A 27521-nucleotide genomic window follows, 5' to 3' on the forward strand; every position below is an offset into this window, starting at 1 on the left:
GCAAGGGCAGCGTGACGTAATGCAACCTCAGCATGTCGGCGGCGATAAAAAGAAGGACTAGGCGGCGCGCCTCCCAGACGCAGAGTAGCTTGTGATTGGCTCGGGCTACGGAACCTCGGAAACCCGAATGTGAGGACCTTACAGATCCACAGCTGGCGACCCCCGCAGAAATCCGGAGCGCGGTCACAAACCAACGGCGGCGGTGGAGGAGCAGTGGCAGCAGGTAAGGAGACTCCTGAAGAGAAAGTAGAGGGATTTGGGTCCGCTGCGCTCAGTGTCGCTCCTGTGAGAGGAGAGGCTCACACCCAGCCTGTAGTGTAGGGCGAAGGGAACAATGGAAGGGGCGTCTAGTCCCTAAGCTTTGCCTCCCTCTCGGTCTGACAGTTTTTCTCCTCAGCCACAGCTGGTGACTGGAGGAATTGAGGGAAGTGAGTGTTTTCCCCCTCAGGCAACCTCTCCTTCTCCTAGGCCAGAGCCCCTAAGGTCTAGAGCCGTCGTTGAGACCGTCGGTGGTTTAGGGTAACGGGAAAATGGCGGAAAACAAAACGGTGAATTGAAGAATGCGGCGTCCCCCTGGCATTTTCTCCGGCGACCCCCACCCCCCCCATATTCCTTTCACTCTCGTCTCTCTTCCACCTCTCTGCTCCCCCCCCCCCACCCCTTTCTCTGCTTATGGTAACCTTGGAATGCGCGAGTTATGGTGGCGTTTGCGAGGAGGTGGCACAGAATCGGGCATTTTAGGGAATAGGGAACAGCCAGAGCCTGGGGGGGGGGGGGGCGGGTGTGTGCGGCAGTTGTCGCCTCCGTTAAAACACCACCATTTTGGTTCCCAGCCGTCTCCCATGTAGCGGGGCAGAGAGAGCGGGAGGAGGATGAGGGGCTGGGCAGCACGGCGTGGGTAGCAGCGGTAGCGACCGCTGCACCAAGTGAGAGGAGGGAGGAGGGGAAAGGGTATTCTTGTCTCTTCGCCTCCTGCCTTTCCACGGAGAAGGTTCTCTTGTTTGACTTAAGATCCAGTCAGATGGGTAATATATAAGAGGGCACGTCTGTGCGTTCTGCTCGAAATGATTGGAACTTGGCATGGTCACGGGAAGGGAGACTTATGCGGGAAGCTGGTTGCGTCCAAAGCTGCAATACTGCTACTTGCCAGGGCTCCTTTGTTTCCTATCTGCAAATACTACTTTCGCATTCTCTTGCTCTGCTGCCTTAAGATTTCTCTTCTACCTCTCACCCTGTTTACATCATCAAGAAGCTAGGTCCTGAGTGAGCTGTTTGGAGGAGACAGATGAGAGTAAAATGTTTTTTGTTGTTGTTTGTTTTGTGATTTCTGCTCCCCGTACATTGATAGAAAGGTGTTTACTTGAAGCGTACTTAGTGGTTAGCTCCATTCAATCAGGATGTAAGATACACTCTTGAGAATGTTGAGAAGCCCAGCCATCTATTGGCTATTGAATACTTAACACACTGCTGTACTCATACCTCATTTATTATTGATCTTATTTCAACGTCCTATATGGGAAAAGGTGCTCCAGTTTATTTATTGGGTATTCATACAGTATAATACTTACCACAGTAGTTACACTATGTGTTAAAATTTTTACACTTCTTTGAGCACTAGTGCAGATTTTTCTCTATCGATTGGGCAAGGATAAAGCTTGCCCTTGGTTGGTTGTCTTTCACTTTACAAAATAAGGTATAGCTAGTGATTTTTTAAATGTGCTTTAGAGAAAGAAGATTTTGGTTTAATGAAGTGGTCGAATTTCAATTGTAATAATGTTGCTAATATCGTAGTAGGTAGTTATTTCTGTTGGAATCCCTCCGGATGCTTTTTAGATGAACAGATTTGAGCATTTGAGCCGTTCTTTACCTCACTCTGCACGTTAAAGTGTAAAGAAAATTCTTAAGTTGTGTAAGAGATTTGGTTGAAAATGTTTTAAAATGTCTAATTTTGAATGTATTTTTACAATAGGTAAAGAGAACGCTTTTCCAAAGAAAATAACATAGTTCAGAAGGAAAAGTAACAAAAACAAATTGCTGCAGATTTTATTTTACAATATGTAAGAAAATCTACAATTTCTTCAAGACAGTCATATTAAGGTGATTAACAATTTAATGTTTTATCTTATTTAATAATTAAAATTAAGTGTTTAAAACATTTTAAGGCATTTGTAGTTCTATTAGTTATGTGATAAAGAAAACAATACTCTAAAGTTGATATAGTACACTGTTTTAAATGTTAAAATAAGTCCTTATGACATTTTGATATATCTCTGTGAACATATGGATAGTTTATCATGAACTCTCTTGCCTCTGATGACTTCATTTTGGAGACAGAAAACAATGTGATATTTGAAAAATACAGAAGAGTTTCTAAAAATTTGTAATTTTGTTCATACATAAAGTGATTTTGTCCAATCAATTGATACACAGAAATGACACCTACTACTGTAGGATTTTTATCTGCACCATTCAAATGTTATACTCTTCTGCCTCCTACAGAACTTTAAGGCAAGGAAAAAATCTTGGTAATCTCCTTATTTAAGGATAGATTAAGTTGCTTTACATGGCAGCTTTCTAAAACTTTAATGATAATCTCATCTTTTGTGCAGTATAGCCTAATTTATTAAACACTCCTAAATAAAAATGAGACAAATGTTTTATAAAATTGACAGATTACTTTGGTTGATATACTTAGAATCTTATGTTTGAATGGGAAATACACCTATGTAATTGTAAGAAATAATGTTTAGTGATAGCAACCGACTTTAGGTTCCATGCTGTCTGTGGATCCTAAATATAGGATACATCACTTGAAGTGAAATAGATTGAATCCTTGCTTTCAAAACTAACATGAAGCTAACATGACTTTATTAATCACTAAGGAAAAAAATCAGTTGTAGAATTACAAGTAAATGATATTCTGAAAGGAACAATTTGCTAAATGTTTATATGTGATTGATCTTATCTCTACCATATTTAGGAAGCAGTCATGTTTCCATGAGTCCTCAAAACTATGTGACAAGAGAATGTAGTAGAGTGAGGCCAGAAGTCCTTACTGGCTCAAAGAACTCCAGGGAAACTGGGATAGAACATTTTACATTATAAGTAGAACCCCGGGAGCCAGAGGTGGAACACAAGTTTATCTGCAGAGCTCCGCTGCAGGGCTGATCTGGGTCTGGAAGAAATGGATGAGAGCCACTGGATGAAATTCACTAATACTAGACACCTGAGTCCTCTAGTAATGTATAAATATCCCAACTATTGTTTGTTGTCATCTTGTTCTTTTTCTTCTCTTATAACCTACATTTTAACTGGAATGTCAGTGCTACAGTTTTGTTCTTTTGCTTGCTTCTATCACTTCCCCTGTGGCTCCTCACCTTTACTGTGTCTTATTATCCATTTGATTTATTTCCTTTCATTTAGCCCTTCTTTTACTTATGTTTTTCACATAAAGCATCTAATTGAGGTTTATGGTTTGTTTTCTTTTCTTTTGTAATGAGATTTGCATACCTGGTTCTGAGGCATACTTTCCATTGCATTTTTTTTTTTTTCTCAGAACAACTGACTTTGGCCTAAACATATTTAAACTATTTTAAAACCATTTCTTTTACAGAGATTTGTGAATGAACTTTGCTAAGTATGGATTCAGGTGGTGGAAGTCTTGGATTGCACACATCAGACTGTAGAATGGCCCATACCATGATTATGCAGGATTTTGGTAAAGCATTTTCTTTGTTATATATTTTTTTCTTTTTAAAATCAGAGCATATTAAATGTCAAAACTATGTTGAGGAAGGGGAGAATTTATGAAAAGTTGTTCTTTTGCTAGGAAAATCCATTTGTAGGGTTCATTTTCTTAAAGTAAAGCTATGTGTCAGTAGTCTGCTTAAAGTCATTCTTAAAATTTTGTGGGAAGGTTGAGGTAAGGAAACTTGGAATATAGTAATAATATGGCATTGAAAATGAAAAAATTCAGCTTACATAATTAACCACATTAGTTCTTGAATATACGGAATTTTTTTTTATATATGAAATTTATTGACAAATTGGTTTCCATACAACACCCAGTGCTCATCCCAAAAGGTGCCCTCCTCAATACCCATCACCCACCCTCTCCTCCCTCCCACCCCCCATCAACCCTCAGTTTGTTCTCAGTTTTTAACAGTCTCTTATGCTTTGGCTCTCTCCCACTCTAACCTCTTTTTTTTTTTTTTTCCTTCCCCTCCCCCATGGGTTCCTGTTAAGTTTCTCAGGATCCACATAAGAGTGACACCATATGGTATCTGTCTTTCTCTGTATGGCTTATTTCACTTAGCATCACACTCTCCAGTTCCATCCAAGTTGCTACAAAAGGCCATATTTCATTTTTTCTCATTGCCACGTAATATTCCATTGTGTATATAAACCACAATTTCTTTTTTTTATATGAAATTTATTGACAAATTGGTTTCCATACAACACCCAGTGCTCATCCCAAAAGGTGCCCTCCTCAATACCCATCACCCACCCTCACCTCCCTCCCACCCCCCATCAACCCTCAGTTTGTTCTCAGTTTTTCACAGTCTGTTATGCTTTGGCTCTCTCCCACTCTGTTTTTTTTTTTTCCTTCCCCTCCCCCATGGGTTCCTGTTAAGTTTCTCAGGGTCCACATAAGAGTGAAACCATATGGTATCTGTCTTTCTCTGTATGACTTATTTCACTTAGCATCACACTCTCCAGTTCCATCCACGTTGCTACAAAAGGCCATATTTCATTTTTTCTCATTGCCACGTAATATTCCATTGTGTATATAAACCACAATTTCTTTATCCATTCATCAGTTGATGGACATTTAGGCTCTTTCCATAATTTGGCTATTGTTGAGAGTGCTGCTATGAACATTGGGGTACAAGTGGCCCTATGCATCAGTACTGCTGTATCCCTTGGATAAATCCTTAGCAGTGCTATTGCTGGGTCATAGGGTAGGTCTATTTTTAATTTTCTGAGGAACCTCCACACTGCTTTCCAGAGCAGCTGCACCAATTTGCATTCCCACCAACAGTGCAAGAGGGTTCCCTGAATATACGGAATTTTAAATTGGTTTTCTAAAATACATTTTAAATTGCTTTTGTTAATAAAACTGGTAAAGGAACTACTTTAATCATTTCAAAGAAGTTAGATGCTTATATTGTGATATAGGAAAGTTATGCATTAGGTGGTTAATTATATTCTGATGCAGTATCTTCAGAAAGTTGTTTCTAATAGCATTACATTTTTCTTTTTTTAAAAAAAGAAAAGATTCTCTGCTTTTGTGGCCAGGTTTTTCAGTAGCCTCTTAACAGTAGTTATTTTCATGAAGATGTTAAGACTGTATAACAGTCAACAAAGAAACTGAATTTGGGTAGGGTCAGTCTGAATTATAGAAGAGATTGAGGTATCTGAACTATTAGAGGCAAGGATAGAGTGGTAAGAATTGAGGAAAAGTGGAGTGAGAGTAGAAAAAACAAATAGTAAATTGGGATAAACAAAAAACACAAGGTATTGTGGAATTGTCAAAGAGGATATTAGGGATGGAGGATTACAACTAGTGATACTTTTCTCAATTAAGAAAATGTTACTACTGTTTTCACATTAATGTGGTTGAATATGTTATTTTCTCCCCTGTTGTAAAGCCCACAATGTTAAGAATCAGAAGAACTGGATTCTAGTCTTGGCTGTCCTATTAACTATCTGTGTAAACTTGGACAAATTACTTAATTCACATTTGTGTGGGGATTGGACTAGATAACATTTAAGGTCTTCTCCAGTTCTGATTCCATGACACTTCTGTCTGATGAATAAAGATGTGGTGCACAGATCAAGATTGAATATGGTTGAGATCAAGATGACAATATAGTCAATTGATGAAGTAGAAAGCAATCATTGATTTATTCTGCTAAGTGAATCAGAAGTCAATTGTGTTGATTATGAAAGACTTAGAAGTGATTTGGGTGTAAAAAGTACAGGAATAAATTCTACAAGAAGGACAAAGAATTCAAGAGTAAAGCTTTCGCAACGAATGTTGTGAATTCTTTGCTTATAGTTTTTTTAAAATACTGGAACACTTTAACTTCAGTATGTTAATAAGTTTTGGTTGAAATGTCACCTTTAATTTTTTGCCTTTTAAAAATATGAGGCACCTGGGCGGCTCAGTCAGTTAAGCCTCTGACTTCAGCTCAAGTCATGATCTCACGGTCCATGAGTTCAAGCCCCGCATGAGGCTCTTTGCTGACAGCTTGGAACCTGGAGCCTGGAACCCGCTTCAGATTCTGTCCCCCGCTCTCTCTGCTCCTCCCCCACTGTCACTCTGTCTCTCTCTCTCTCTCTCAAAAATAAATAAACCTTTAAAAATTTTAAAAATAAGATACCTTAGAAATGGAAAAAATACAGTATTGTCTCCATATGATACAAAATTTAACCCACCCTGTAGCATTTGGTGAACTTCCAGACCCCCCTCACTCCTGAAGAAGTTGCGTATTAGCAAGTAAAGCCTGATTCCTTTCAAAGATTGGGGAAAAAATGTCCATTTACTGCTGGTGAATATTTCCTTGATGCTCCTCTTACCTTCTTTTTTCCTTGTTCTTCTTCAGTGTTTTAAGGTTTAATCAACCCCTTATTACATCTAATACTTTACTTCCTTTTAGTTGGTAGGGAAGTAGAACATGCATGTTGAAATACATTATGTACATCCTTTTTTTTTCTTTTGAGTTAATAATCCATATATCATACAACCTACCCATTTTAAAGAATACAATTCAGTGGTTTTATTATACTCACAGAGTTGTACAAACATCACCACTACCTAATTTTAGAACATTTTGTCATTGAGGAAATAAATCCTAATACTCATTAGTGGTCACCCCCTACCCTGCTCCAGACCTAGGCAACCACTAATATTTCTATGGATTTACCTATTCTAGACATTTCACATAAATTGAATCATACCATATGTGGCCTTTTGTGTCTGGCTTCTTTCACTTAGCCTGGTTTTCAAGTTTCATCCATGTTGCAGCCTGTATCAGTTTCTCTTCAAATTGGGGCGCCTAGGTGGCTCAGTCGGTTAAGCGTCCGACGTCGGCTCAGGTCATGATCTTGCAGTTTGTGGGTTCGAGCCCCACATCAGGCTCTGTGCTGACAGCTCGGAGCCTGGAACCTGCTACGGATTCTGTGTCTCCCTCTCTCTCTGCCCCTCCCCTGCTTGTGCTCTCTCTCTGTCTCTCAAAAATGAATAAATGTAAAAAAAAATTTAAATTTCTGTCAACATAGAAACTTAGATATTTGGAATCCTTAAAATTAATGATCTTTGTGAAACAGAGTTGACATACACAAGTAGAGCTAATCAAGTAAATATACTGTGTCAGAGGATCTCTAAATTCTATAATGTTCTTGGTCGGGATGGGCTGGCTATTATATTAAGAACCTGAAACATTAATTCAGAAGCTTAGTAGGCCAGTTTCTTTTGAAGGATATTTGAGATTTTTAAATTTACAAAACGGTTTGTATAACTTTGCTTGTGTCTCGGTACAATGGTTCTCTTTGGAATCTGTTCCATTGAATTTAATAGTTAAGATTTTATTGATGCAAAAAGTATGTTGGTTGCTCAGTGATTTAAATAGCAAAACAGCCTTACATGTGGCCCAAGGCAGACCCAACAAATACCAAATTTTATGCTATACCTCTGGTGAAGTTTCAGGTATTCACATTTAAATGAAATAACTTTAGTGAAATGGGAAATTCTTGAAATGATGACTTATTTCTTATTGTTATTTGGTTACCTCATTGATTTCACACTTTTTAAATGATGATTTCTTACCATTTATAATTTGTTACCTAGTGAGATACATTTTTAATACCATTTAATGCTGCTTACTAAATGCTTTAAAATTTAATTGAGTGACTTTGTGATAGATCTTTTTACTCTCTCTCTCAAACTGTTCCTTTAATAGTGACTCACTTGGTTAACCCTATAAATCTCTTAAAAACAGTATGTAGAGTAAATAAACTCTATTCTCCTCCTGTAGACAGGTAGAAAACAGCCAGTCTAGAGTTAAGCAATAAGCTCAGTCCTCAGCTTGAACCTTGGGCAAGTTTATTTAACTTCTCTAAACCATAGTTCTTTCATATTTAAAAAGGAGATAATAATACATCATAAAGTTGTTCTGAGGCTTAAATAAGATAATATTTATAAAAATATTAGTAGGTTGCTTGATGCATAGTCAGGAAGCAATAAATACAGCTAGTGCGTAGTTAAATAAGTGACTTTGTTTAGAAGTTTAATGAGATCTAACTAAGCAGATGAGAGGAAAACTAAGCAGATGAGCTTAACTAAGCTCATGAGATCTAACTAAGCAGATGAGCTGATGAGAGGAAAAAGCAAAATTTAATAGGGGACATCTTGGATCTTGGTCTGAATAATATGTCAGCACCCTGTGGGAAACTTGTCAATTCTTGGTCTAGGATCCTTGATATTATTATTTAGTTCAGTGTGAACAAGCATATTTGGATTTATTTTAATGCTTACATCTGGTTTATTTTGACCTGTAAGTTCCTACTAGAGTAGAGGCTAGAATCTTCCCAGTCAGGTTAATCTGAACCCAGGCCAGCATTTGGTGTTATTCTATCTTTCCATCATTCCTTAGTGTGTACTCTCAGGAACCAAACTAACCTCCAGAATTTTCCATATTTTAAGTCTGACTTGTGGAAGGATTTTATAAAATATTCATTTTATTGTTTATATACATAGAACTCCAATACTATGAATTTTATAGGCTTAACATTTAATTTTTCCTTGTTAAAAACCACATTTCTAGTCTGGTTGAATGTTCGATTTGAACCTCCACCAACTCCCCATCTCCAAAATGGCTGGTGGAGTAACCAGTGAATAGAAAGTACTTGTTTTATACATACTCCCTTTGCTTACCAGATTTTCAAGATTGAAGCTCTCTCCTTTTGGGGTAATATGGTGGTTTAGGTAAGAGTTTGAGAATATTGAGGACAGTACAGAGGGGTAGAAAGGAAGATAATCCTGAAAGGTAGTTTTCCTTTCTCACTTTATCTTTTGATAGTGTACTGGTTTCCATATTAACTTGTTAACTAACTTCCATAATGAATTGGTTAATAATAGTGAACACTGTATAGCACTCTTTCAGGTATGACTTTATAGAAAGTGATCATTATGTGGAGAAGGCTTTGTATTAGATTATTTAATGTAGATAATTTTGTTATAACCTGGACTATAGACTCTATTGTTTCCTGTACACTTCAGTGAGGCAAAACTTAAGAGTTCTTCATGAAGTGATTTTATACTTTTATAATATTTGTAAAGAAGGTAGGAGTTGGTGCTCAAGAAAAACATTGTTTAAAGCTTTGTTCCTTTAGACTTACTGGTTTAGAACTTAGTGAAATTTAGAGTCCCTATGTATGAATTTTATCAAACCAAATCTTTGTCTACAGTGAGTTGGGTTTTCCCCCCCAAATCAGGTGTTAAAAGATGCTTTCCACTTTTGAATATAGTAATTCTTATAAGATAAAGAATTTTAGGGACTTTTATGCTTCTAATGCATATTTTATAATGTATTAAGCTTGGCATATTTTACAAACTTAATTTAACATTAGTACGCATTTATGTTTGTGTGTCCTTCTTATTTTGATTTTAATTTTGTTGAAATACTATACTTACAAGAAGTAGAAAAAATAGTACATAGAGTCCCATGTAGCTTGTACTCCTCCTCTTGGAATGGTGACATCTTATATAACTGTACTACAGTATCAAAAGTAGGAAGTTAACATTGGTGCATTACTGTTAACTAGACTAAAGACCTTCTGAAGTTATCACCATTATTTTTACATATATTTGTGTAAGTGTATATAGTTCTGTGTAGTTTTACCCTATATATAGATTTTTGTAAACACCACCACAATAAAGATCTAGAACTATTCCATTACCATATATATGCTATGCCAATATATTTACACACACCCTCACCTTTGGCAACTTTGAATCTGTTGTCTATCTCTATAATTTGTAATTTTGAGAATGTTACATTAATGATTCCATTTATACATTATATAGTATCATAATCTTTAGTAATTTGCTTTAATTTTCCGGAGATTCATTCAGGTGTTGAATGTATCAATAGTTGTCACCTTTTTTTATTGCTGAGTAGTATTCCATGATAGAGATGTGCCAGAGTTGGTTTTACCAACCATTTATCTGCTGGAAGTACAATTGGGTTGTTTTCTATTTTTTTGCAATTATGTGTAATAGCCACAATGACCTGTTATGAATTTTTATCTACAGTTTTTTGTGTAAACATATGTTTTAATATCTCTAGGGAAAATGCCCTAGAGTGTAAATGTTGGGTTTTATGGTAAATACATGTTCAGTTTTTTAAGAAACTGCCATATATTTTCCAGAGTGGTTGCTACGATTTTACATTTCTGCCATCAATGTATGAGAGATCGTTTCTTTGTATCCTCACCAACCTGTGGTGTTATTGTTCATTTATGTTAGCTGTTCTAATATCTCACTGTGGCTTTTACATTTTACTTGAAAATAAAGTGCATTGTTTTTAAGCTCTTAATTTAGATTTTACTAACATTGTTTTCACCTACCTCCACCCCAATTCCTGGTTGGTGATGTTTTGTGTTTTTGTTTTTATTTTTGTTTTTATTTTTTTTACTTTTATGTAAGCTCTACACCCAATGTGGGGCTTGAACTCACAACCCCCAAGATGAAGAGTCACATGCTTTACCAACTGAGCCAGCCAGATGCACCTGGTGATGGTTTTTATTGCATTTAAATTGTCCGTGATTTTTAAGATGATAGTTTGCATGGACTACTTCATATTTTTAAATGTTTTATGTCATCTGATATATTAAATATATTATAGTACTTTTAATTAATAAAATAACTTTACTTTTTTTGGATAATTGTTTGTATTATAGTGGCTGGAATGGCTGGTACTGCGCATATCGATGGAGACCATATTGTTGTTTCGGTTCCTGAGGCTGTATTAGTTTCTGATGTTGTCACAGATGATGGGATAACTCTTGATCATGGCCTTGCAGCTGAAGTTGTCCATGGGCCTGATATCATCACTGAGACTGATGTAGTAACAGAAGGGGTAATTGTTCCTGAAGCTGTACTTGAAGCTGATGTTGCTATTGAAGAAGATTTAGAGGAAGATGATGGTGATCATATCTTGACTTCTGAGCTAATTACAGAAACCGTTAGAGTACCTGAGCAGGTTTTTGTGGCTGACCTTGTTACTGGTCCTGATGGACACTTAGAACATGTGGTCCAAGATTGTGTTTCAGGAGTTGACTCTCCCACAATGGTATCAGAGGAGGTTCTTGTAACTAATTCAGATACAGAAACTGTGATTCAAGCAGCTGGTGGTGTTCCTGGTTCTTCAGTTACTATTAAAACCGAAGATGATGATGATGATGATGATGATGATGATGATGTCAAGAGCACTTCTGAAGACTACTTAATGATATCTTGTAAGTGAAACAAAAGTACATAATTACTTGGGAGATTTATTTATATATAACCTGGAAAGGTTTTCTGGGATGGGGGATCTAGTCAATAAAAGACAAGAGGATAATCATTTTGCAAAATATTTTTTTACAAAGCTGTATTGTTGAGATGCTTTTTGAACTTGCTCATATTTTTAATTTACTCAATGAAAGTTCATACCACAATTAGGTAAATTAATGTAATTTATTAATACATTAGCACCAAAAAGAAGATTCAACAAGAACATTAACTGATAAAATTTTTAATGGTAAATATGTATATTTCAAAATAGGAAGTTTATTTTATGCAACTACTGCTTGCTTTTTAATGTGGTAGGTACTGGAGTTGTCAGTTAAGTTTTGCTTAGGAATTTAAGTATAATATATCAAGGAATGTGTAATTAATTTTTTATCAAGTACTTGAAAAGGAAATCTTAAACTCAGATTGTATTCTGCAGTTCTCCCTGTGTTTATTTTTTGTCTAAATATGCGTGTGTATATTCTGTGTGAAAAATGCCTTGATGTGTTTATTTCAGATTGCTTTATGATGTCTTTAAGACATTCTATCTGAAGGAGGAAGATAGAAATATCTTGTTCTCATTTTAAGTGGTGGGTTTGCCTGAACAGCAACAATAATAAAAATCTCATGATGAGTTATTAATGGAACTTGAGGAAGAAGTAGGTCTGTTCTTTATACAATTTGGAGGGATCATGTTGGAAGTAATAAAAATTAGATAAAGTTCACTTTTTCATGGTGGATTTTTCTTTTCTTTTTAAAATAAAAAAGGACTGATTGGGAAGTGCATCAACAAGTAGAGTAATGTGTATGTGTGCATGAAGTGGTGATATGTTATATGTATCAGTGAATTTAAAACTAAAAACAAATTAGATTTAATTTGTAAATATGATTCTGAAGTATAGCATGTTAACTTTTTCCCTCTACAACCACTTTTGGAGGTGAATATTTACATTGTTTTTAAGGGAATGATTTAAGTCACTAAAAGACTGTGCAAACTGTTATTACCTCTTTTTAAATTGATGTCCATTACTAAAGCAATTCCATATTTATATCTTAACCTGATGTTTAAAAAACCAACTATGGTTATGATTATATAAAATGGTGTGACAAAAGTCGGTAGCCTTTCTAGTACCAAAATAATATTGTGCCTTTAAAAGAGTACTTGTCAGTGTGCCTGGGTGGTTCAGTCAGTTGAGTGCCCAACTCTTGATTTCGGCTCAGGTCATGATCTCACAGTTCATAGGATCATGCCCCATGTTGGGCTCTGCACTGACAGCACAGAGCCTGCTTAGGATTCTCTCTCTCTCTCTCTCTCTCTCTCTCTCTCTCTCTGCCCCTCCCCTGCTCTCTCTCTCTCTCCAAATAAATAAACATTTTAAAAGAGAGTACTTGTCAAGTCAAACTCTGATATTAAAATAGTTTAAAATTTAGACATTATATGTTTTGTGAATTGTCATACCTTAACATGTCTTCTGTGATTTGATTCTGCAAAAGTTTTTTTTGAAAGAGTTTCTAGAATATTTTAATTCACAGTATTTATTTTTATATTGCCCTATATGTCAAATGCAAAGGACTTCTGTCTTTCTACTCTAATAGGAGTAAACTGAAGATTATAAAGAACATTGTATTGCTCAAATACTGGGATTGCTGTGGGATCATTTTAGGGGAAATTTAGTCTGAGAATTAATTAACTCCTTAATCATTAGTAAGGACAACAACAACAAACGTAAGCAGTTTTTTTTATTGTGGAACATGGAATATACAAAAATTAAATATTTTTTTATATCACCCATTTTCCTACCACCCAGTTCTTTGACCATTTTTATAATGATTATTTTACTCAAATTGGAACTAGTTGCTCTTCCTTACCATTTTCATTTGTTTTATTTTATTCTCTTTTGATTTAGTTTTTTCCCTTTTTTCCCTTCATCTCTTAATCTTCACTTCATTTTCTTTACCTCTTGGTTTCTCTTGGCCTTTGAATCTTATAGGAGTGAAGAGAATAAATTACCTTAAAGGCCTCAGTGTTAATTTAAAAAGTCCTCTTCTCTGTTTTTCTTTCCAAGATAGAGATTTTCAAAATGTTTAAGAGATAAAGTTGAGGATTTAAAACAGACATTTGTCTTATTTCTGAGTCCCTTAATATTCCTATAAGGAACTCTTACCATAGCTAAGTTTTAGAGGTAGGGAATTTGTTTTGTCTCATATCTGAGGTGCATCTGAGCTTTTTCCCCTTTTAAGCCAAACATCACAAATTGTTTATCTTAACAGATGAGTAGGCTCTCCCACTTGTGCTAAGTAACTTGTAAAGTAATGTAGAGTAACTATATCTGTCTAAAATCATCCTAGGTGTGCTCTTTAAAAATAACTAACATCCATAATATCTTTATAAAGGCTTCACTGGAAGAAGGAAGTTCCATTAAATAATGAACCAATATAATGCTTTCAAATTGTTTTTTACCTATAAAATCAGTTTATAGTAAAATCTTGGATTGCAAGTAACTTGTTTTGCAAGTGTTCTGCCAGGGGAGCAAACATTTCTAACAAATTTTAACTTGATAAACAAGCAATGTCTTGCAATATGAGTAGTACATGATGCTGAATGTCACATGATCACAACTGAGCCAGTGGTTCTTGAAATTCGCTTTGATATGTGATTACTTTGGATTGCAAGCATGCTTCTGGAATGAATTATGCTCCCAAACCAAGGTTTTATTGTATATTTCTTTTGGGAACATAATCTTGTAAAAAGAAAAATGTCTTGGTATAGTCATTATGGGAGATGTCATCAAACCTCACCAATTTCAAGGGTAAAAAAGAAAAGTTAACACCTTTGTGTTTTTTTTAACATAACAACTTTATTGAGATATGATTCACATGCCATGAAGTTCACCATTTAAGGTGTGCAGTGATTTTTAGTATATTCCACAGCATTGTATAAACATCACCACAATCAATTTTACAATTTTTTCTTCACTCCAAAAAGAAACCCCATGCCCTTTAGCAGTCACCCCTCTGCTACATACCACTCCCCCTCCTCTGGCAACCACTAATCCAATTTCTGTCTGTATAGATTTACCTATTCTCAACATTTCATTTAAAGGGAGTCATGTAATTTGTGGCCTTTTGTGTCTGGCTTCTTTCATTTAGCATAATCTTTCAAGGATCATTCATATTGTAGCATGTGTCAGTACTTCATTCCTTTTCATTACTAATATTTAATTATAAGGATAAACATTTTAGTTATCCATCAGTTGATAAACATATGGTGTTTCTATTTTTTGGTTATTATCAATAATGCTGCTATGAAGATTCATGTACAAGATTTTGTGCAGACATGCTTTCAGATCTCTTGGGTATACACTTGGGACTGGCACACCTTTGTAATCTAAATGTTAGTAACTTGTGTTTATTTTAGTGCTGTGAAATACAGATTCTTTACATATTGCCTGATCTAATAATCTCTGTAGTACATCAATATACTCTATACTGATAATAACATATCCATAATATAATTTTGGTAGATGTAACATAAAAGGGATGCAGTAAAAAGCCTACTTAGCTTTTAAAAGGAATGTTATATTGAATTTTTAATCAAATTGTGCTATTGAGTTCTATAAAGGAATATCAAACATTAGCAGACTCATCAACAATGCATCTTACTGTTTTATGTTACATTTAGCACCAGTAGAATTCTGTGATGTGGATAATATTACTTGCTATTACTGTCTGGAATGTCCTGTGGGTTAAGAAACAACACTGTGGGACTTGGATATTGCAAGCCTTAATTTGGGGTATTTTTAGTATTTGCATTAAGAGTCTTTGAGGATCCATTTCTAAAATCGCTTGATTGACCATTAAATCTTTGTTACCTTTGTACTTTCTGTAACAAAGAATACAGAATAAATCTTGGTGAAGTTGATGGTTTATCTCTTAAAACTGCATAGTAACATTTTAATAACTTTATAACCTTCTATAATCTTAAAATACAAAACAAGTTTGGTTACTCAATACATTTCAAAGTTGCTCATTCTGAGGAATCTAAGTAGAAAATAATGGATACGTTAAACCATGGATGACCTTAAGGTATAAATGGAATCAGGATAGCAACAGTTATTTCAATATTTAAAGCAAAAACTATGGTACAAAATTATTGAGAAGTGACCAAAAAATGTGTATTTCACTTCATGAGCTTTAATTTTGTGAATTATAGTTTTAATTCAATTTGTTCCAGAAGTAGCTATGATCACTTTAAACCATTCAATGATAATAAAGCAGTATTTATCAAATGAGAGTATTTTCAGTATTTCATTTATTTACTATGTTATTCCAACTTAAGAAATTCATATTTTGGACACTTTTTGAGGTTTTGTATATCTTATGTCTTTATTTTCAAGAATGAGAAAACATTTTCTGAAATCTTAAATTGCCTCTTTTAATTTTTTTCTGTGATGTCATTGCTTTATTCAACATGTTTTAAAAGAGAAGCTATTATTAAATCGATAATATAAGATACTTCATCTTGTTTTTCTTTCATTTTAATCTGTCCCATTGTAAAAAAAAATTTCCAGGAAATGCAGTAATAGAATTAGGGGCTATGTTGGAATGAACATATTTAGTCAATTTATTTTGATTATTTAGGTCCTTTCTTTTATAGACAAACTCTTTGAACTCTTAAATAGTATGGAATAATTTATATTTAATCACAGAGTTGAAGTAGCTTTGCGTTGTAAAAAGAATTTCTGAAATGTGTTTTCCACCATTTTGAAAGGCCAAAAGAATATTTTTGAATTTGCATGTATCAAATTTAAAATGGAGGTAAGGGAAATCTAGACTTCTACCTATTTAGATCTTCTTGAAATTTGTTTTTTAAGAATACTGAATTAATAATTTTTATGTCAGTTTATTCTTTTTTCAGTAGCTCTGGAATTGTTTAGATATAGTCAGAGGCTTTAGGATTTTATGTTTCATATATGATGCTATAATATACATAATAGGTAGAAGCAGATTTTCAATTAGATTATATTTCAGTTTTTATAGGTATAGCATTGAAATAAAAAATGGTAGTCATATAATATTTGAAGGAATATATTAATATTATGATTAAAGAACAAAGTTTATTGATATGTACTTATCGCATAGTTTGTGCATAGTATTCATGTGAAAATAAATGTTATTCTTAAACACTGTAGAGAATAAAAATTTTATGTATACTTAAAATGTAAGTAATACTCTCAAATATTGTTGCTTTACCTTTCTATATGATTTTTAAGTCTAGCATATGTTTGTAAATATAGAAGTATACAAAATTTCTGGTTTGAAGTTGTCTTCCATGGACTCAACAGAAATTAAGAGTATTAAGATATTGTTTTTATAATTTCTGAAAAGGCCTTTTTATAAAATCATTCAGGTGATGTTTACTCTTTTCTCAATTCTAAATTTCATATGCTGATTGGTTTTTAAAATACTGCTATTTAGTTTGGGAATTGTTTATGTGAGCTTATTTTATGAGTACTATGTATTTTTATGTTCTGATTTTTTCTGTTATTAATTTTGGTGTTAGGATTTAACTTAAAATGTTGAATGTAATGGAAGATTATTTAATCGTTTCCAAAACCATCTTAATTAAGGCTCTGTGGTTATTAAGTATTTCATATATATAAATTAAAATCTCTGAATAAATTTTTTCTGTAGTTACAATTGTGTAGTATATCTGATGTTGTATATTGTTTTTTCATGAAACAAAGCACTTTCAGTAGTTGCATAATAGGTCATAAAGTGAATACAGTGGATAGGTGATCAACACATTTCATGTTGCTCTTATGACATCCACTAAATGTCAGTTATACTTTTTGTCTAAAATAGTTTCTTCTTTATATTTTACAGTGGATGATGTTGGGGAAAAATTAGAGCATATGGGGAACACACCATTAAAAATTGGCAGTGATGGTTCACAGGAAGATGTTAAAGAAGATGGATTTGGTTCAGAAGTAATAAAAGTGTATATATTTAAAGCTGAGGCTGAAGATGATGTTGAAATAGGTACAAAGACTAATTTTAATTTATTGCTATAATAGTTATGAATGAAAACTTATTCTTTTCTGGTGACTTTCTTTTAAAGTGAAGATTTTTAAATTTTTATTTATTTTTTTTTAATTTTTGAGAGAGAGGCACAGAGTGCAAGCAAGGGAGGGGCAGAGAGAGGGTGACACAGAATCTGAAGCAGGCTCCAGGCTCTGAGCTGTCAGCACAGAACCCAATGCGGGGCTTGAACTCACTAACTGCGAGATCATGACCTGAGCCAAAGTCAGACACCTAACTGACTGAGCCACCCAGGCGCCCCATAAACTGCAGATTTTTTTAATGTTTATTTATTTTTGAGAGAGATAGATGGAGCACAAGAGGGGAAGGGGCAGAGAGAGAGGGAGACACAGAATCCAAAACAGGCTCCAGGGTCTGAGCTGTCAACACAGAGCCCGGAGCTCGAACCCATGAGCTGTGAAATCATGATCTGAGGCAAAGTCGGATGCTTAACGACTGAGCCACCCCAGCACCCCAGTGCAGATTTTTATAGACTTCTTTGGGGATGGAATATTAAAAAATTGTATGTGAATAAGCAGGAATGCAGAATATATCATTCTTGGATTCTTTCAACATAAGTAGAATGTTATGGTTGGGATTATCAAAACAAATGAGTGGAGAGGCTTTGATTTAGAGTAGGAAGTTGTAATGAGTATTTAAGGGCAGGCTTAGAGGCAGGCTGCTTGGATTTTAATCCTAGTTCTGCCATTTAGCTGAGTGGTTATTGGTGAGTTACTTAACCTTTTTCTGCCTTAGTTTCCTCATCCATGAAATGGCCACGATGATAGTAACTACCTCACAGGGCTATTGTGAAGACTAAATGGGTAAAATACGTATTAAAGACTTCTATAGTGCTTTGCATATAAGTGTGATGTAAATGTTAACATTTGTTGTTATTTCTCAGTGGTTACTGAAAATTCAGAGTGTATTTTATAAGAAAATTCTCTTGACACTTAGACATTATATTGGAATATTTTGGGGAATATTTTTCCAAAGGAAAATATTTCTTATATATCTTCCTTATTGACTTAGGGAATTATTTCATGATATTTCTTTATATTGATATGTGATTTAATTTTTAAGGTGGAACAGAAATTGTCACAGAGAGTGAGTACACCAATGGACATTCTGTAGCTGGAGTGCTTGACCAGAGTCGAATGCAGCGGGAGAAGATGGTTTACATGGCAGTTAAAGATTCTTCTCAAGAAGAAGATGATATTAGTAAGAAAAAGGGGCACTGTAGTGACTTATCAGTAGCCATCATGCATTCTTTAAAAAAAAATAAGCAATCTCAGAGATACAAGCACTATATAGGAGCAAAGTTCAATAAAATAAGTCAGACCTTTGCTGTAATTAATTTAAAAGAAAACAGTCCTTTTGACCATTCATGCATACATGTATTATTCAAATCAGCAAACATGAAATGCTATGTCTCAGATACTAGGGATACAGAGATACACAACATAGGGTTCCTGACTTCATTAGAGCCCACAAATACATAGGTAATTATTGGGCATCTATTTTGTCTGTGTTACTGGATATGTTGCATAAATATTTAATACTCACAACTCGTCTCCGAGGTAGGTGGTATTATCTTTGTTTTATGGGAGGAAAAAAGTGCTCAGGGAACTTAAGTAATTGCCCAAGATCATTATAATATTAAGGGAGGAATGTACAATTTCAACTCTTAGCTATCTAACTCTACTGCCAGTGTTCTTTCCACATGGCAGTGAACACCATTGGCCTCTCTGGATTTAGCAGTGGAAAGGCTAACTGGTTGTTCTCCTTCTGTCACTGAAAGATTAGATGAGTAAGTATTCTCCCAAGTAAGTTAAGCTCCCAGGATCTTTACTTATTATGCCTTTGATGGTCTCCAAGTAGTTGCTGCTTAAGGTTTCTTGGGGCTGAGTACCATACGGTGAAAATGACTCCTCAGATTTCCTTTCCTGCCATGCTGCCCATTTCCTTATGAGGGCATGTTACACTCTCACCTCAGTGTAGGAATGCAGCCCTTCACTATGGCTTTTTCTGTCTTCTTTCCATGCTGAGACAAAACTATTTTGTTTTGCCCTGGAAGGGCAAAAGCCTCCACTTGAGTGCATTACCTAGATAATACTCAGCTTTTCCTAGACTGTGCTCTGACCTCCACGCCTCAGATTTCCTTCCTTAGAAGCCATGGGAAGCTGAATTCCAATCCCAAACATGAATAATACACCACAGTTGATAATCTAAAAACAAGTAAGTCTAGAGGATTTGATTGGAGAGGAAAAGTGTTAAATGAGGTAATTTCTATTTGGTCTTTAAATTCTTTATTATTATTTTTTACTCATTGGTCAGCAAAGGGGCACAATAAAAGTTGGGAGACTGAAGCTTAAGTTAACTGATGCCAGAATTCCTTGTCTAAGTGGAAAGCTTAGACCAGTGTCTCTTTCTCGTTAATTGAAAGAAGGGAAACTTGGGAGAAAAGGGACACTTTTTTCTCACATTTTTTCCACATTGCTTCCATAGTGAATAGAAGTTCCCAATATGTGAATCAAAGGAAAAGCATAAATTCAAAGCCAATTTTTTACCTAACAGCTTAAATCGAAATGATTATGTCACATAAAATATACTAAATGACTCTCTAGGTTTATATTTTTTTACTCCGATACTATATTTTTAAAAAGTGAGTCTCACTTAATGCTTGTTTTCTCAGTAGAGTCTCTGAAAATCCTGCCTGTTAAAGGATGTCCACATATACATGAGGACCACTTTATATATACATTATGTTTTATATATACATATATATGACTTTGATTATTTTTATTTAAATTTTTTTCAATTAACTAGTATTTTTGACTACTTTTCAATGCGTGTACAGAACTGCATTTAAGTTATAGTATATGGGGTAGCAAGGATCACTTTCTAGTATTGATTCTATGGGAAATGCTTTCTGAGTTCTAAAGATCAGTCAAGCACAATCATGGACTGCAGCATTTTTTACAAGTTCGTAATGCCCAGTGGACTATAAAATTAGTCAATATATTCCAAGCGCAAATGTTTTACATAATCTAAAAGTCATTTTCATAGGATAGGTTCTAAGAGGAGAATAAGAGTTTTAATAAATGATTGTCTCCTAGAGGCACTCGTCTCCAAAGTGCCTAATGTAATTTTAAAATTAACAAAATTGAAATCTTGACAGTTGAAAAATTTTAATTGTTTGGAATTTTTTTACCCATTTATTAAATATTTGGGGTTATAAACAAGCAATTATTTCTAAAATTTAGGTTGCGCTGAAATAGCAGATGAAGTTTACATGGAAGTCATTGTAGGGGAAGAGGAAGGAACTTCTCTCCCTGAGACTCAGCTTGAGGACTCTGATGTTAATAAAACAATTGTCCCTGTTGTCTGGGCTGCGGCATATGGTAGGACACTGGCATTTTTTCACCTGCTAAGTACATAACATATCTATTTGATCAGCCTTTAGGTCATTAAATATGCTGTGCTAATGGCCCTCATGAGTTGACTAATATAAAATGTTTTGCTGTGGACTGATTAATCTCTAGTTACATACGTGATTTTCCTACCATATATCTTGTGTTATTTAAAATGAGCCTTGCTTAATGCATTATTGTTTTTCAGTAGGCTTTATTCAAAATCCTACCTGTATAAGTGAGTGTCATAAAAAGTTTTATTTTTCTAAAATAGGAATATCCTTTGAAAATTGATCCTTCCCCTTTTTCAAAAACTTATTTCATGTATTAACACCACAAATAAGATTTGGGGGGTTTGAAAAGAAACAGGAAACCAGGTGTGCTCTTCTAGAAAGTATCTAATGGAAGGTAAATTGATCTAACGGAAGGTAAATTTATCAGGGTTTTTTTTTTTTTTTCTATGTAACCTCATTCCTACTTAATTTACAAGATGGTCCAGGTATACTCTTTATTTTGAAAAGTTTTGGTGTTCAAATGCATAATCTTATCTCAGTTTTTCCAAAGGTTCATTCATTCAACAGTCATTTATTGAACATCTTCAATTTTGAGTGTATTCTGCAGAAATATATACTCAATTTTTATTTTAAAAATAAGATTGTTCTAGATTTTAACAGTTCCAAGGATGCTAACAGTAGCCCTTATTTTCAGTGCGTGAAATTATATCTAATCTATGGGAGTGGAAGAACTCAACAACAAAAAAGTTTAATCCAAGGAACAATGGTCAAAGTAAGAGTTTTGTAGATTAAGATGTGATCCACTAGTAATCATTATACTCAGCATATCAGTTTTTAATTAGCCTTTTTTTTTTAGGAGATGAAAGAAGAGTTTCCCGAAGGTATGAAGATTGTCAAGCATCAGGTAAGAGAGCATTATATGCGACATGTAAGTTAAATAGCCAGTTTTATATAGTGTTTGGAAAATAACCAGTTACTGGTTTGTGTGTATGGACACATAGGTTAGACTCTTACTTGCCTGGTCATATCTTATCTAGTTAGTTACATAAGAGTTTTCCTCTTTGGGGAATTGATTACTTTAGGTACAAACATAATGCATGTTATTCTGCAAGTGCAGTTCATTTTAGCTTTATCTCATGATACAGATGTTGGGCAACTTACAATATGAATCATAAAAGGCTGCTATGGAGAAAATTATAAAATAGAAATTATTTTATTTTATTTTATTTGTTTTTTTAAATGTAATGGTGTTTTTTTATTTATTTAAAAATTTTTTAATTTTATTTAAATCCAAGTTAGTTACCATATAATGTAATAACGATTTCAGGAGTAGAATTTAATGATTCATCACTTACATAAAACTCCCAGTGTTCATCCCAACAAATGCCCTCCTTAATGCCCATTACCCATTTAGCCCATCTTCCCACCCAACAGGCCTCTAGCAACCCTCAGTTTGTTCTCTGTATTAAAGTCTCTTTTTACCTCCCTCTCTCTTTTTATCTTATTTTTTTCCTTTCCCCTTTGTCCACCTGTTTTGTTTCTTAAATACACATATGAGTGAAATCACATGATATTTATCTTTCTCTGATTTTACTTAGCATAATACATTCAAATTCCATCCATGTTGTTGCAAATGGCAAGATTTCATCCTCTTTGATTGCTGCTGGGTAATATTCCATTGTATATATATACCACATCTTCTTTATCCATTCATCACTCAGTGGATATTTGGGCTCTTTTCATAATTTGGCTATTGTTGGTAGTGCTGCTATAAACATTGGAGTACATGAGCCCCTTCAAATCAGCATTTTTGTATCCTTTGGATACATACCTAGTAGTGCAATTGCTGGGTCATGGGTTAGTTCTATTTTTACTTTTTTGGGGAACCTCCATACTGTTTTTCAGAATGGTTGCACCAGTTTGCATTCTCACTAAAGTGTTCCCGTATCTCTGCTTCCTGGCCAACATCTGTTGTTTCCTGTGTTGTTAGTTTTAGCCATTCTGACAAGTGTGAGGTGATACCTCATTGTGGTTTTGATTTGTGTTTCCTTAATGATAAATGATGTTGAGCATCTTTTCATGTGTCTGTTAGCCATCTGGATGTCTTCTTTGGAAAAGTGTGTTCATGTCTTTTGCCCAGTTCTTCACTGGATTGTTTTTTGGGTGTCGAGTTTGATAGGTTCTTTATAGATTTTGGATACTAACCCTTTTTCCGATATGTCATTTGCAAATATTTTCTCCCATTCCGTCAGTTGCCTTTTTGTTCTGTTGATTGTTTCCTTTGCTGTGCAGAAGCTTCTTATCTTGATGAGGTCCCAATAGTTGATTTTTGCTTCTGTTTTGTTTCCCTTGCCTCCAGAGACATGTCTATTAAAAAGTTGCTGCAGCCAAGGTTAAAATAGAAATTATTTTAAAGTAAAAATTCTCCTTGATACCAATTGCTTGTTAATGTCTTCTTTGGGGCAGAACTATTTTCTTTTTTTAAGTTTTTTTTTTTTGTTTATTCGTTCATTTTCAGAGAGGGAGAGGGTCGGGGGGCGGGCAGGGTGAGAAAATTCCAAATAGGTTCTGCGTTGTCAGCGCAGAGCCTGACATCATCGGCCTTCATTGGTGAGAAATTGATCTGATGCCAATATTTTGTTTGGGTCATAAAATTCATTGTCTCATGTTACATTCACCTTATTAGTTTATTCTGTTAGGATGAATAAATTGAGATAGTTTAAAGTTAATTTCACATGATATTTAAAGTGTTTTTAGTTGTGTGTGTGTGTGTGTGTGTGTGTGTGTGTGTGTGTGTGTAAGGGTATAAAAGAAAGAATATGAGTATACTTTGTGAATTTAGTACCGCAATGGTAACTTAATGCCATGTCATCTCTAGTAATTCATCTATCCAAAACCAAAAAGTATAAATATTATGTAATTTAATAGTGTATCATGTTTTTTCCAGGAAATACTTTGGACTCAACATTAGAAAGCAGAAGTAGTACAGCAGCACAGTACCTTCAAATTTGTGATAGCATTAATACAAATAAAGTACTTAAACAGAAAGCCAAGAAGAGGAGAAGGGGAGAAACCAGGCAGTGGCAAACAGGTAAAAATACTAATACTTTATGAATATTATAATGATTTGAAACGTGGAAACATTTTTTGGTAAACAAAGGAAAAGAAGTCCATTGTTACAGAGTAGTCCTATTCCCATATACCTGTTTGTGTTTGATTTAAATAGTTGGGTTTTTTTTAAGTGCTTGACATTTAGTAAAACTATGCTTGTATGCTCTTTACCCAAATGTTGTTTTCAAAGAGAATTTTCAGGTTGGTTTCACAGAGGTTGCCTATTTCTGGTTTACAAAATGTATATAACATTTTGACAGGTGAATGGTCTATACTATGGTGATGCTCATTACTTTTTAATGAGGTATTTTATCACATCACTTTTAATGTGCATTTTATTCTACAGGATTTTATTCTACTAGTATAGTTCTCACATTGTGAATGTCAGCTAATTTTGGCACCTTTGTTGTAAAACCCTTTAAAACAATCTGGCCAACTGTCATAACTTCCTTTTTTTTTATCTAGCTGTTATAATAGGCCCTGATGGACAGCCCCTGACAGTATACCCTTGCCATATTTGCACAAAAAAGTTTAAATCCAGGGGATTCTTGAAAAGACACATGAAGAATCATCCTGATCATTTGATGAGAAAAAAATACCAGTGTACAGATTGTGACTTCACAACTAACAAGAAAGTGAGTTTCCATAACCACTTGGAAAGCCATAAGCTTATAAACAAAGTTGACAAAACCCATGAATTTACAGAATACACACGAAGATACAGAGAGGCTAGTCCACTGAGTTCAAATAAACTTATATTAAGAGACAAGGAGCCGAAGATGCACAAGTGCAAATACTGTGACTATGAAACTGCAGAACAAGGACTGTTAAACAGACATTTACTGGCTGTTCATAGCAAAAATTTTCCTCATGTTTGTGTTGAGTGTGGTAAGGGCTTTCGACATCCTTCTGAACTCAAGAAACACATGAGAACCCATACTGGTGAGAAGCCATATCAGTGTCAGTATTGTGTCTTCAGGTGTGCAGATCAGTCAAATCTGAAAACTCATATTAAGTCTAAACATGGTAACAATTTGCCATATAAATGTGAGCATTGTCCTCAAGCATTTGGTGATGAGAGGGAGCTTCAACGCCATCTGGATTTGTTTCAAGGACATAAGACACACCAGTGTCCTCATTGTGACCATAAGAGCACCAACTCAAGTGACCTTAAGCGGCACATCATATCTGTCCATACTAAGGATTTTCCTCACAAATGTGAGGTCTGCGAAAAAGGTTTCCATCGTCCTTCTGAGCTCAAAAAGCATAGTGATATCCATAAGGGTAGGAAGATTCATCAGTGTAGGCACTGTGACTTTAAAACATCAGATCCATTTATTCTTAGTGGTCATATCCTTTCAGTTCATACTAAGGATCAGTCATTGAAGTGTAAAAGGTGCAAGAGAGGGTTCAGGCAACAAAATGAACTCAAAAAACATATGAAGACCCACACTGGAAGGAAGATTTACCAATGTGAGTATTGTGAATACAGCACTACAGATGCATCGGGCTTTAAACGACATGTGATATCAATACATACAAAAGACTATCCACACAGGTGTGAATTCTGCAAGAAGGGATTCCGAAGACCATCAGAAAAAAATCAGCATATTATGAGGCACCACAAGGAGGCTCTTATGTAATAAGATCAATATAAAGAAAGAAGCTATTTAGAAAATATGATACACTACATGGGATGAAAATTTCATGAACTGTTTCATCTAGTTCCAAAGCTTGATAGTAAATCATAACTTTACATTCTTTGTATTAGAGATCTTGAAATATTTGAAATGACAGGGGATCTTATACCCCTTTGAAAATTACTTAAAGAATTTAAGAAGCACCATAGAATGGTTGCAGAAAAACTCTTAAGTGTCTATTTAATAGTGTTATATGCATAAACTACAGAAGGGAAGAGCAAAGACAATGACTTTATTGGCTGATCATACTAGAGATCAATACTTCTGAAAAGATCATACATAATTGAGTTTAACAATGCTTTGCTATGGCAAGCAAGCCTCACTTTTATGTGATTTTAGAAATGAAGTGGAGAAATAAAATTTAGTCATGCATCAGTCACTTAGTCATTGGGCCTTTTTTATGGTACCTGAAAATTGAATTCCAGAAATGGCAAAAGTTTTATGTATCCATTAAAAGAAATTCCACTGGAAAACAGCTTATATTAATTCAGTACTATTAAAAAGAATTTCAGAGCTGCTAGATTTTATCACAGGATAGGATGTTTAAAATATAGCATTCTTTCCTGAAGTATAAAGTGAAGTTTAGGATTACAGTTCTCTTTTCTGATGTTCAGGTTGATTTTTCAGTATGGCATATATGACAAAAGTATGTTTGAGTCAAATGTGGCTTTCTAAAACAGATGCAACAGTAGTGTTGCAAATAAAGTTAGCACTATATTTCTTAATGATCTAAAGTTTAAACTGGGAGAACAGTTTTCTTAAATACTATGTTTAGAAGTTTCTTTTTAGGGCAGTCTTAGCAAGTATGATTGTTCTATTTGTACTTGCTCTAATGTTTAAAGGTGCAATTTTATGCCATTATTGGAAATTTTGATTTTTTAAAATCTATATACCATATTATTAACATGAATTTTCAATATGATGCAGTATATATGCAGTATTTAACAAAACACTATGCTGCCAGTAGAGTTTGGAGGTGGATATTCAGTTTACAGTGTATAAATTTAAAATATGCATCCCTTTAACAATGCTTTGTGTTAGCATGCTGCAAATCAAAATGGCGCTTAATATAAAAAGCTGGTTTAGGGAAATTTAATGAAACTCCTGTTCATAAATGTAATGCATATGATGTGTACTTTTAAGTTATAGTTGCTTCATGTTTCCACTCAGCTGTTCAACATAACTAAAATGTAAATTTACTTTATGCTATATTGTGAATTTGTGTTTTAAATAATGTTCACCTTTCTGTTTTTGCACCAGATAAGGATCTGTTCCTTGAGAATAAATTTTTTATCTTTCTTAACTTCAGAATATTAAATTTGGAAAATCTAAAATAGTGTGTTATGTGGCTGTAAATGATGTACACGCTGTAAAATAAGATTGTCATTGTTATGTGGGATTATTATTTCTAAATGTTACTCATTGAAATGAGCATACAATAAAAAGCATTTATTGCACGTCAGGGTTTTATGAATTTATTTAAAGTATGTTGTAATGTTCACTCTTTATTAAAAGACTTTTTACTTAAAATTGTTATAGGTAATTTGGTCCATAATGTAATGTCTAATAGATTTTGTGCATTCAAAACAACACGAGCTAGGAACTTAAATAATTATGATGACTATGGCATGATTACTCCTTAAAA

At 34.4% G+C, this 27521-nt stretch overlaps 1 protein-coding gene across 8 annotated transcripts; it reads left to right on the plus strand.

The window, feature by feature from the left end:
• Positions 1–27333, plus strand: ZNF711 (zinc finger protein 711). Of its 8 annotated transcripts, none has more exons than XM_045050826.1 (12): positions 1–223; positions 1970–2097; positions 2981–3243; positions 3614–3718; positions 10966–11523; positions 17444–17599; positions 18722–18859; positions 20905–21042; positions 21760–21837; positions 21922–21969; positions 24013–24156; positions 24642–27333. In XM_045050826.1, exons 4-12 carry the CDS (start codon positions 3640–3642, stop codon positions 25817–25819), a joined length of 2517 nt encoding a protein of 838 aa, XP_044906761.1. In that variant the 5' UTR covers positions 1–223; positions 1970–2097; positions 2981–3243; positions 3614–3639; the 3' UTR covers positions 25820–27333. The 8 variants fall into 8 exon arrangements, with proteins under 8 accessions (XP_044906761.1, XP_044906760.1, XP_023104722.1 ...); XM_045050825.1 differs by having other exon boundaries at positions 2981–3238; XM_023248954.2 differs by lacking the exon at positions 2981–3243.
• The last annotated feature ends 188 nt before the right edge of the window (positions 27334–27521 follow it).

This window comes from Felis catus, chromosome X, assembly GCF_018350175.1.
Source record: "Felis catus isolate Fca126 chromosome X, F.catus_Fca126_mat1.0, whole genome shotgun sequence".
NCBI classification, from domain to species: Eukaryota; Metazoa; Chordata; class Mammalia; order Carnivora; family Felidae; genus Felis; species Felis catus.

Excerpts from the sequence above, each read along its gene's own strand:
- ZNF711 (XM_045050826.1), top strand. The coding sequence starts at position 3,640 with ATGGATTCAGGTGGTGGAAGTCTTGGATTGCACACATCAGACTGTAGA. Across the intron at positions 17,600-18,721 it reads TGAAGATGATGTTGAAATAG|GTGGAACAGAAATTGTCACA; the intron begins GTACAAAGACTA and ends TTAATTTTTAAG. Across the intron at positions 21,838-21,921 it reads TCCAAGGAACAATGGTCAAA|GAGATGAAAGAAGAGTTTCC; the intron begins GTAAGAGTTTTG and ends TTTTTTTTTTAG.